General features: G+C 34.9%; 1 protein-coding gene across 1 annotated transcript; it reads right to left on the bottom strand.

Annotated features, from left to right (window-relative positions):
- Positions 1-3,202: 3,202 nt before the first annotated feature.
- On the bottom strand, positions 3,203-8,590 carry LOC123533636 (uncharacterized). The gene is made up of 2 exons (XM_045315366.2): positions 8,252-8,590; positions 3,203-5,100 (listed from the first exon to the last, which is right to left on the bottom strand). Exons 1-2 carry the CDS (start codon positions 8,581-8,583, stop codon positions 3,741-3,743), a joined length of 1,692 nt encoding a protein of 563 aa, XP_045171301.2. The 5' UTR covers positions 8,584-8,590; the 3' UTR covers positions 3,203-3,740.
- Between the last annotated feature and the right edge of the window lie 3,236 nt (positions 8,591-11,826).

Below are 11,826 nucleotides of genomic sequence, written 5' to 3' on the forward strand. Positions count from 1 at the left end.
TATATATAACTATGTGTTATGTGTAAATTGATATTGTAATATTTTGCGATGGTCTCTGTTATAGTTCAAATTTGAACGGTCATATACTAATTTTATTTATGTATTGAAATGTAAATGAGATGTAAATGAAGATATACATGTAAAACGTAAATGAAGATGAAATGAGCCGTGCCATGGGAAAACCAACATAGTGGGTTTGCGACCAGCATGGATCCAGGCCAGCCTGCGCATCCGCGCAGTCTGGTCAGGCTCCATGCTGTTCGCTTTTAAAGCCTATTGGAATTGGAGAAACTGTTAGCGAACAGCATGGAGCCTGATGCGCAGTCTGGTCTGGATCCATGCTGGTCGCAAACCCACTATGTTGGTTTTCCCATGGCACGGCTCAAATATGTACGATTGCTGACTTGAAAACAGAATTAATATATTAAAAGGAAGCAGCCTATTTAACATGTGGCCTATTGCTTAAATATAATTTTGTAATACTGATACAAACTTAAATCTATAATCCCCACTAGTTGTTATTTGCTTAATTTGCAAATAAAAAATGAAATCAAAACTAATGTTAAGCTTGACTAAAAACGAACTATCGGTTTTTGTGTAAACTGACAATGAATTAAGCAGATGTAGCTGACATTCTTCATACTAACTTTTCTTTATTTTGAACGTTTTTACATTTTCAAAATAGTATAAGGATCATAACATAAATAATATATATGCAGATTTTAGTTTTTTTTTCTTTTCAAATAGGCAGTCTGAACAAATGTGAGCAAATGCTTCACACTGGCTTCTGACACAAGAAATGAAAGCAATTTGTTATACGTAGGGTGCTATAAACGTTTATATTTTGAAAGAAACACCTTGTTTGTTTTATTTTCAATACGGATATCGCCAAGGTTTTCGTCGGAAAATTTAAGGTATTGGATAAGATGTGCTAGGAAGACCTAGAATAGTCACGGAAATTATTTATCGTTTTGAATGATGTATTTAGAAAAAATAGCCTGACATTCCATAGAAAAACCACAATGTGTTTCATCTTTCCACAGTATTTTGCTTGAAGGTACACTGAAAACATGATATCTGAACATAACGGTAGATCATTCTTATGGTTAATGCTAAAAATTCCCCTCAACACTCACAACAAAATAATAATTTGCAGGCGTTTATATGAACATTCAAAAACGTGTAAGCTGTAATTTAGTTTTTTTTCTACCATGTACGGATAAATTCGGAAATGTGGATTGTGACATAACAAAAAGAAAAGGACTATGTATGAGGATGCGATTATTCACTCAACTTTTGTAAATTATAACTATTATTTTTGTGACGGACATACATGTACTGTTAAAAAGGTAGTTAAAAGTAAAACAAGCACTACCGAATTATTATGGTTGATTTGTTTTCAATTAACGGTAGTACTGTAGTTAATATTTTACTTTCAAAATTAATGCAAGCAGTAGATAACCGCTTCGTTCAATATAGAGAACTTGGGAATGTATGACTAGTACGCCCTCCCTCGTCACGAAATCCAGGAATTTACTACAGTACAGCCTCTCAGAACTATCATCATTGGTTTTATAAATCTGATTTTTATGCAGACAGGGATCAAAGTCTTGCATAATACTTAAAACTGGAAATCTAAACAATATTTTTCAAGAGAAATTATGTCTCAAGGAAGGTGTCGTTTAGGGAGTAAGACTACGTCGACGCATGCAAAACAAATGTATAATATTATTTTAAACCCTTTGTAATTACTTCCATATTGATTAGGCATTTATACATAAACTGGATTTTCTGTCGGGTTTAACATCGTACCGACACAATTGTACGTCATCTGGCGAGTTTCAAACTTTGGACGGTACTAGGTGCAACTCCGGACAGGGCATTATTTCAGGCACCTGAGTAGAACCACTGTCCTTTCGTAAGCCAGCTCGATGGCTTCCTAACATGAAAGATTTCTACAACTCAAGCGAGGTTTCGAAGCCAGGGTGGTCAGGCAAGTGAGTCGAATTCAGCTATCTTAACCGTTATATGGACTAGCCTGCGAGGTCGTTGATAAAGAATGATTCGTCAATAAACCCATACTAACATATATGCATTAACAATCCCGCTTAATTTGCCATGATAATTAATTAAACAAAGTTCCGTGGAGGTGTGCATATTTAGCTGAGACTCTGAGGTTAAATTACTAAAAGTTAATTGTGGGTTTTCTCTACGGCGATCGTTTTAACATAATGTTTCTGTGAATTAAGTGTAAAATAACCTGAAGAAAAAAGTAGTTCATCTGTAAACTTCTACTTGAAGATCGGTTCCACTCAAGCAGTACAGTGATCTTGTTGGCAATAAGATAGAGAAAAGTGGAAACTTCACAGGTCGCTCAACACGACAAAAACGAAAATGTTGCAGGCTCGGTTTGATTGAGCCTGTTCATGGACGGTAGTAGAAATGCATGCTACCGTACACGCCCTCTAGCCCCGGGTTGAGCAGAACTCAACATTTACATATGCTAAAAGTACAAAAAGCAATTTAGAGACATCCGCAGATGTATTCAAACGGCGGTGAACATGGAACCTTCAGTGATACACGTGTTGAGGCGTGTAATTCCATGAAGAGCGGCGTTTGGTCCCCAGATAAAGTGAAGGGTTTGCCCCAAACGAGAAAACAATGGGTAGAACTAAACAAACTGGAATTTAGGAAGGGGATCTGAGGTTATGGAGCCTGCGTATCACAGGAACTGTCAAAAGACAAAATTAAAAAGCAGGCACCATATCCAAGGGGTGATTATACAATACCCAAGGCTATGAAAGCGGGAGTATTGGAACCACCCAGACCGAAATGGTCATGTTGAGAAACTAAACAGTACCAATAACACGACATAAAAGTCTGAGAAGATCGAAATATAACAGCCCTGATTGAATGTACGGGGAGACATTTTACGGCCGCCACACGGCACAAACAACGCTGCTGTGATAATAAAATGTCATGTTTAGTTCCATTTTGATTGGTAGGTTGTATAGTTAATGGTGATCTATCTGGAGACATACTAGCAAGATTGGATTTGAACATCAATTCATTCATCAATTCAACCTAAATATTGTGAAATGAATTAGCGTTTTCGTTCCAACTTCAACTTTAGTGAATGTAATGAAAAATCTGCACTTGAAATACGACATATTTAATTAAAGTATAAATGCCGATATGCGATATATTCTTTTATTTCTGTGACAAATTCATTAACACATTAATTCCAGTTTGGTTTATAAAAACCATTGTATGTACATAGGCCAATGACTACTTTTGAATAATGTAGTGCATCAATAACTTGCAACTTTAAAGAACGAATATAGTTTTGCAATGGGATAAAGTTTTCTAAAATTGTCAAGATTTGTTATGACCCATGATTCTCAAAATTATACATTTAAAACATAAATTAATTTGGTCTAACTTCTCACAACTCTTCAAGTATGTGATAACAAGTACTGCATTCTTAATTGTTAAGATTAAAAATAACTTTGAGAATGCAAACCGTCAAAGACATTTGCCAGTTCACAAAGGCATTCTTTTTTAAAATTATTATTTATAAAACGATTTTTGTGGAAACTATCTAAATAATCAGACTAGGAAACACATATAGTATATAATTCAATTAAAATACGAATTTGCAAGGTCTTGAAAAATGTATGCTATTGATCGACATATCCTGTTGTCCTAAGGTTTTTAGAGTCTGTCTGTATTTCTTCAAATCAATCGCACATTTCAAGTATGTAAATACTATCACAACTTCTATGGCGTGTTAGAATTAAACAATTTCTTTTGTTATCGTAGTAGAGCGAACCAGGATTTGTAAGCCCAATTTCTTGCGTTAGCAGCTCTCCTTGACATTTTCCATCACCACTAAAAATCACAATATTGTGGGATCTAAATCCAGACAGAAACACGGTGCCATCACTAGATACACAAACACCTTGGGTGTAGTTCAAACTTCCATCCCGCAATTCACTTTTCACTGTTCCATCTCTTCCTAAACACACAGCCCCATCACTTCCATCTGTTACAATAACATTCTCTCTACTGGCAGCTATATGCTGAGGCAAATCTTTAAATATTCTCTGACCATTCACGATATTGTTGATAGACTTTAGAAGTGTACCTGATCTACTGTACACGTTGATACCACTTCCGGTAGATAACCACAAATCTCCAGCAATATACGCCATTCCCCAGTAACCTCCATCTTCTATCGATATATCTCTCAGTACCGATAACGAACTATCAACCGATAAAAACTGAACCTTATTGTTGTTCATTTTCACAGCAACTTCATTCTGGGTAGTACAGCAGATGTCTCTAGGCTGGTTATTTAGATCACAGTGGCACTTTACGTTATAATTCGTGTCAAGCCATTTTACTTTTTTGTTGTCGAAGTCGGTGAGTATGATCGTACCATCATGAAGCTGGCATGTATCAGATATATAACATCTCTTAACATCATTTTGCATTCTGACATGAATCTCTCTTTTCGATTTCAATTTGTATTGTTTTGGAGTAGGCAGCTTCTGAATTTTATTCATTGTCTCCAAACGTCCTAAATCTGTGGCAGTCATTATAACGGTGTTCAAATCTGCATTTTCAATGAAACGAACCACCCTAGTACCCTGTGACTCACTTTTTTCAAACAATTTCTTAGCATCTTTGACAGTTCTTTGTATCAGTTTCGTTTGAACAAACTGTTGTCTAGCATCCATATTGCTTAGACTTTGCAACATACTTGTTGACTTGTCGACTTCTGTTATTGTATTGGCCATCAAGGTGATTTCCGATTCCATTTCGCTATTTATTTCAGAATACCTTTTGTTCAAACTCTCAACTGCTTCTCTTTTTAATTTGCCGATATGTTCTATAATGTTTCTTTCGATATCCTGAATATTGCGTAGTATTTCGCTTCTTTGCTCTTCAAGAGAACCGACATTTATCTGTTTATTCTTGTTTGCAGCTTTTAACTGATCGGAAACAGCTTTACTTTCATCTTGTAACTCGTGTATTTCATTTTGTTGGACAAAAGGTGTCGTTACGTCTTCTATGTTTTTAACACTCTCACAAGCCCTGGAACAATAGATGTATAAGACATATAGTAACACACAGACTTTGAAATGGCACTGGTAGCACTGAAAAGCAGTTGCAAAACTGTTCAGCAATCAATATCAATACTTATTTAATATCATAAACTTGTCCGAAAATAAGAGTTTCCCTCTATTATCATATTTCATAAACCTTGTTAGTTGCTTTCACATTTCACATTTATTTGATTTAATAAAACATGATTGTTTTATTTCAGTTTACTTGAAAATGGGAAAATGTACAGTTCGTTAAAGGGAAATAATTCTGGCGAAACTGAAAGCAAAAAATGGCAGCATTTTAGACTAAGGTAAAATTCAAGTGATCCAACGAATTCTATGCAATATGTATCATGTCGATATATCAGAAAGCAGGCAAAACTTCTTATTTCTTAATTTTAACTTCTCATTTTTCACTTCTTACTCCGATGTTTGTACGTGTCACATTTCATCCACTCCGACAGCAAGACGTAAGGAATCCCTCCTAAGCTTTCTTAGTAACAGTCGTGCTTTTTGCTGTTAAACGCGCGTTTAAAACATATTTATGCACATTACATAGCTGGTCTTCATTATTCAATATAAAATTGAGAAACTTCCATCGCCGGTCTGTAACTTACAGTTTCCTAAACAACACTGTCAATGCTAAATGATAATCAAAAGAAAATAGGCATCATATTTGATGCAAGGAAAATAGTTTTAATAAAGGAACACTCAAAAATTAAACACCAAATTTTAGTGGTGGTGTAAAACTTCTACAGTGCAATTATTTCATGATGAAAATGCTACCTAAATGTCAAACATATACCCGAAAATAAGAATGCAATGTAATTAAAGGAAAATGCTCCACAGCACAAAAATATCGAGAACTATCTGACCCCATAATTATGCGACTACCATTTTCCACATTCGTTGTCTGTTAAGCTAAAGGCACTCCGATCGATGATTGGACGAAATATTGACACGTGCAAACTTTGAAGGAAGAAAGAACTAGGAAGTAAGAAATTAGAAGTAAAAGGTAAGAACTAATAAGTAAGAACGTAGAAATAAGAAGTTAGAAGTAAAAGGTGAGAATAAGGAAGTAAGAAAAAGGGTATCACTAGATTTAATACTATACAGACAGGGACAGGAAACTTGCCTTTCCATATTAATAAAAGGTTAATATATGGCTCGTGTGTACCTTCTGGCTATTATCAAACTACTGCAGTGTGCCATTATGGCCGAAAGACACACTCTATGCATTTGATGAACTTTTTATCATAAAGCCACGCTTAATTTATATATTTAATATTGATATTTCATATTTTCATCACAAACCTCATAACACATAATGAGGTAGACGTAAAGACCGCGGGGCCTTTTTGATTATGGCGCGCGTTTGATACTGTTACATTATCGGCCGTAATTACTGTTTAAAAGGACTAACCAACACATTTTAGGCGAAAAATAATTTCTCTCAAAAGTAAAAAAGCGAGTAATCTGAAACTGACTAGTGGTACAAAGTTATTGACATAAGATTTTTGCAAGATATTCGCAAAAAATCAGCAAAAATAGTGTGCAGAAGGTTGCAACGCTTTTGAATATATGAAGAAAGTTTACATACTTCTTGCAGTTTTACCAATAGTTAACTTTTATTTTCACCCACTTTATCATCTTTCGGTGTCATATATAAATTCTGTGTCAAACTTGGTGGAAATGAACATGCTAAAAAAATTCACACAAACTGTGGGCGAGTAGCTTTAAATGGCATTTTGTTTCTATTTATAGCAAAGTATGTAATAATTGTTAATAAAATAGTACGCGATGGATTAATAATCTGTCAGATTTTTCATCCAGAATTCACAGTACGACTGTGTCAATAACATGAATTTACATGTTCATGTATAATGTAGTAATGCGCCGAGGATCTGCATCAATCCTACAACTGGAATACGGTCCCACATAACCGACTTTCACCGAACCGACAACTATAGAGACCGCATGAAATATATTCTAAGCCCCTTCTCGACTTTTACAACAGACAGGCAACTTTCTGCACATATTGAAATATAAGATTATTTCACTGGTTGTATGTGTAGATCGGAATATCCGGCTCGAGGGTAACAGTTTAGGCGGTAACGAGGTCTCTACCGAGTTACCGCGTAGACAGTTACCCGAGAACCGGATATTCACATCCGCCCCTACAGCCAGTGATAGAATCTTTTTCTTGCATACCATATCCAACAAACAATAGTGAAAATAAAATCAAACGAATGACTTTCTTTATAGTATTTTTCTTACAGTAGTGTATTAATTCAAAGAGCGCGAGATCAACGTCCGCAAACAGGAAATACGACATGTCGTTTCAAAGACAAATGACGGTGTTTAGTTCCGGTTTTGTTTTATCATTTGCAGCGCAACGTTATGTTGTTTTTATAAAAACGTTTTTCGAATCAAGAAGTATACTTTAAGGAATACAGAGAAACTATAAAGGTATTTGATTTTTTTTCTCGTTTTATGCATTAAAATATAAATATAAATTACTACATAAATCTTGGATATAGATGTAGTTCTTTTCTTCGTCATTTAAAGCACGAGAGTCATCTTACACCCCAGGGTGTTCCAGCACCGTTGAAATCACCGGAAACCCCAGTCTGGTATGTAAGAATGAAATTATTTCCCTGAGATATCTCTTACTGTCTAGTCAAGAAGTATCGTCAACATTGTATTGCATTACAGCTCTATAGTTATTACTACATACCGTAAAATTTAATCGTAATCAATATATACTCTAAATAAATACATTAAAATCTATTAAAATCAAATAAGAAGTTAGAAGTAAGAAGACCTTACACGATATTTCTTCCTGTTTAAACATTTATGGAAATTTGGTGCTCATTTGGAGGCGTGCTCACTGAAGAGGGTAATGTCATCCAGTTTAAGGTGACAATGTTTGCAATATTTCCATAAAATAAAATGTAGACAGACATGCGAAAAATTAAATACCAAAGGGGTGTTAAATCAGTAAGTATATTGTACCTCTAAGAATACATAAAGTGCAGATATGTCTAGTCATAAAAGGTATTTAGCACATAACGTTACATTATTTGTGACATTATGAAAACAGCTTTGTTTTTATAGTCTCTGAATGCAGTAAAACATACCTATGCTCCGTGGCTATACATTTTGCACAATAGACCATGTCATGTGTTCCACAGTACATCTCAATGTCTCGATCTGCATGGTATCGACATTTCGTTACCATGGCAACTTCTAACGTGTTTTTACCATCATCGGTATCCAGAAGCTTGTGGAATTTCGAAGCCGCTATTCTTCTGTGATACCTGGTACATGTTGTACATAGATACTGGTTGCATTCTGCACAAAATTTGACAGCTTCTTCTCTGATATTATCTTCCCCACACGGCGTACAGATAATTTCGAAATCAGCATCTGAACCGTCTCTGACTGAATTGAAACCACGTCCTTCAACCATTTTGTTATATCCTGAATATATAATCAAACACTTTTTTTCCGGATCGGCCTAGTTGTAAAGTGTGTTAAAGTTAAGTCATATTCGTTTGGCGTTAAACAAAAAAATTGTTCAAAAATGAAGGTTAAATGCAAAGTTTTGTGGGAAAATGTGTGTTGGCAAAACAAGATGGAGGCTAGTGTTATAGGTCTAAATCTTCCTCCAGACTGATTCAAGTTATCCAGTCATGTTGTTTACAACTGACTTGGATAAACCTGAATAAACTATCTCGCAAAACAATATTTAAATAAAAGTGTGTCAGTTGGACACTCCGGTCACTGTACATGGTTTCATGACTCTAGGTGAAATATTTTTAAGATGTTTGCAACACAAACCTTTAAGTACTTTATATGTATTTTTCACTAAGTGAAAGACCATAACTATGAGTAAAATCCCTATGAGAACACCAAGTGGACAACTTCACATGCTACAAAACAATCATCTAATGTTTTATGACTCTATGTTAAGTACATTTTAGATGCATGAGGCACAAACTTTTATTTCTTGACTAAGTCAATGGCCACAACTCTGATCTTGCAACGTAAAATAAATTCAGATGCGCAAATTTACATGCTAGATAATATTTCTACATGGCTTCAAGACTCTATGTGAAACATTTTTTAAGATATATGCAACACATACTTTTAAGCACTTTATGGTTTTTTTCGCGAAGTCAGTGACCATACCCCAAGTCTGATTGAGTGAAATCTAAAACAGAACATCAGGTGCGTAACTTCATATGCTATATAACAATCTCCTAGTGTTTTATGACTCTAAGTCAAATACTTCGAGATACATGCGAAACAAACTTGTATCCCGTGTAGTCATATTTTTTACTAAATCAAGGGCCATAACTTTGGTCTTGCTGGGTGATATCTCTAACAAAACCTGAGGTGCACAACTTCACATGCTGAATACTATTCCTCTAATGTTTCTTAATATTGGGTCAAATACTTTTTGAGATACATGCGACACAAACGTAGGCCCTTTCTGCATATTTTGACTGAGTAAAGGGCCATAACTCTGGTATGGCTGTGTGAGATCCAAATTAAAACCTCTAGTGCACATCTTCCTGTGCTTAATAACAATCCTATAAGGCTTTATGACTCTGGGTCAAATAATTTTTGAGATATGAGTGACACGAATATGGACGGACGAACTGATTGACGGACGGATGAACATACGGACGGACTAAGTCCCCCTCATTTTCTTTTTGGGGGAGATGGGGGGCAAAAGTTTAAGTTAAACTGATGGTTATTTTCAAAATGCATAATGTATTTTTATTATGGCTTAAGTTGTCATGAAACGTCATTTTTATTGAAATACAAGTTCTGCAGTGCAGTCTTTTATTTATGAATTGTCCTCAAAAGACATGTATATTGAAGTTAGATTACTACTAGCGTAATAATACAATAATACGGAACGTCAATGCAGTCGCGTATCAAGATAGGTAGCACTTATTACAAGGTTGAAAAATGATATTTTTAATAAAAATGCAGATGAAAAGGTTTGATAAATCTCGGACCTTTGGACATCGGCCAAAATTGATTCGGGATCCATAATTTGCTTACGTTGGACCTGCAACAGCATATTCAAAACGTTCACCAACAGCGCGTGCTCACGAGAATCTCCTTGTTTGTACACGTTTTTTTCCCCTGTTTGTGCATGCCCAAAATCGGCAAAAAACAAAATTTTTTGCAAGAATTTGTACAGGAATAAACAGTTTTACAAAATGTAGCACAGTGACCTCCATTAATGCAATCTATAAGTAGATTAATCTTATTAAAATATCACCGAGTATACGCACATAATTGTACCATTAACACAGCGTACACAAGATATCTACATAAGCTTCATGGCGTATGTTGTTGTTCTTTTCGTTTTTCGTTCTCTCTTTTTTGACATAGCTTGTTATTTTATCTCGTTTGCTATAGATATAAATTAATGTCTGTAAAGTCTATCTTTTTAACACTTTTGTTATTCTAGTCCAAAGAAAAATCCGCCATTCAGTTTAATCTAACATTAATTTGACACCAATTAAGGGACTGACCGATTTTCTAATGTTGGTAAAACGTGTGGTCTAATCATTTTGTATTATCACATCATTGCAAATATATTTTGGTGTTCTGTGGCATTATATGTCTGGACGTACTGTTCGTTTGCTGTTGTGTATCTGTATATTCATGTCTTGAATACACATTTACTATAATGTCTTGTGTGATAATTACAATAAAATATAATTAATCTAAACGTACATGTATATACGTCTATATGAAAATAACATTTCCCTGTTTTTCAATTCACTGTCGCGGAACATAATCAGTGGGTAAAACAATTAAAGACTTGTCTGGACTTGTGCAGGGGCGGGTCCAGTATTTTGATTCTAGGGAGGGGAGTTTCTAGGGAGTTCAGGGTCATGCTCCTTTGGAAATTATTTGGCAAGCTTACCATAGATGGTTCTATCTGTCTGATGTATTATTGACATAGTTTGAGCATGAATATTCAAGACAATGTCAACTTTAAAACTGATATATTTTCCCTAAAAAAGCAAAAAGACCCAGCTGACAGCTTTTTTAAAAGTGGACTGTTCCAGTACTTCAGTAATGATAAATGTTATTGATACAAATGTTTGCGACTGAAAGAGCCGAAGTGTTGACTAAAATGATTGAAGCATCAATTTATGTATGCTCGCCGGATATGCTGTGGTGGGGCCCGGACAAGATGTTGTTTGGGCCCGATCCACCCTTGGATCCGCACTTATTGTGTAATATTAATTTATAGTTAAAATACATGATTTTTGCAGGTTAAACTTAAGTAGTAAATGATTAATTAATGCTAAAACGAAAACTTACCTAATATCTTTATTATTACACTTAATAATAAATTTAGTTTAACTTCTTGTTTCGTTTTCGAAAGTACAAAGTTTAACCCAACTAGTTTAAGACCCCGTTCACAACCCGTTTATATCCCGTCCATCGGTCTATCTATATAGGCGACTCATATAAACGTGTTATAGTTAATTCTACAGTTGCAAAAAGGTGACATGTGAATGCTTTTTTATTTTGAAAATTCGACTTACTATTTCGAAATGTTTTTCTTAAGTCTTTACGAGTAGATTCTATACTAAATAATATGACATAGTGTTTCATTTTCCTTTGTAACCCGTTTACTTACAACGATTGATAGATCCATCTAAAATATATATCA

The sequence above is a fragment of the Mercenaria mercenaria genome, unplaced genomic scaffold, assembly GCF_021730395.1.
Source record: "Mercenaria mercenaria strain notata unplaced genomic scaffold, MADL_Memer_1 contig_3701, whole genome shotgun sequence".
NCBI lineage: Eukaryota > Metazoa > Mollusca > Bivalvia > Venerida > Veneridae > Mercenaria > Mercenaria mercenaria.

Bases quoted from the DNA above. Each gene is read 5' to 3' on its own strand.
- LOC123533636 (XM_045315366.2), bottom strand. From the start codon at position 8,583: ATGGTTGAAGGACGTGGTTTCAATTCAGTCAGAGACGGTTCAGATGCT. The intron at 5,101-8,251 runs GTATGTTTTACT...CTATTGTTCCAG, and splicing joins TGTATAGCCACGGAGCATAG to GGCTTGTGAGAGTGTTAAAA.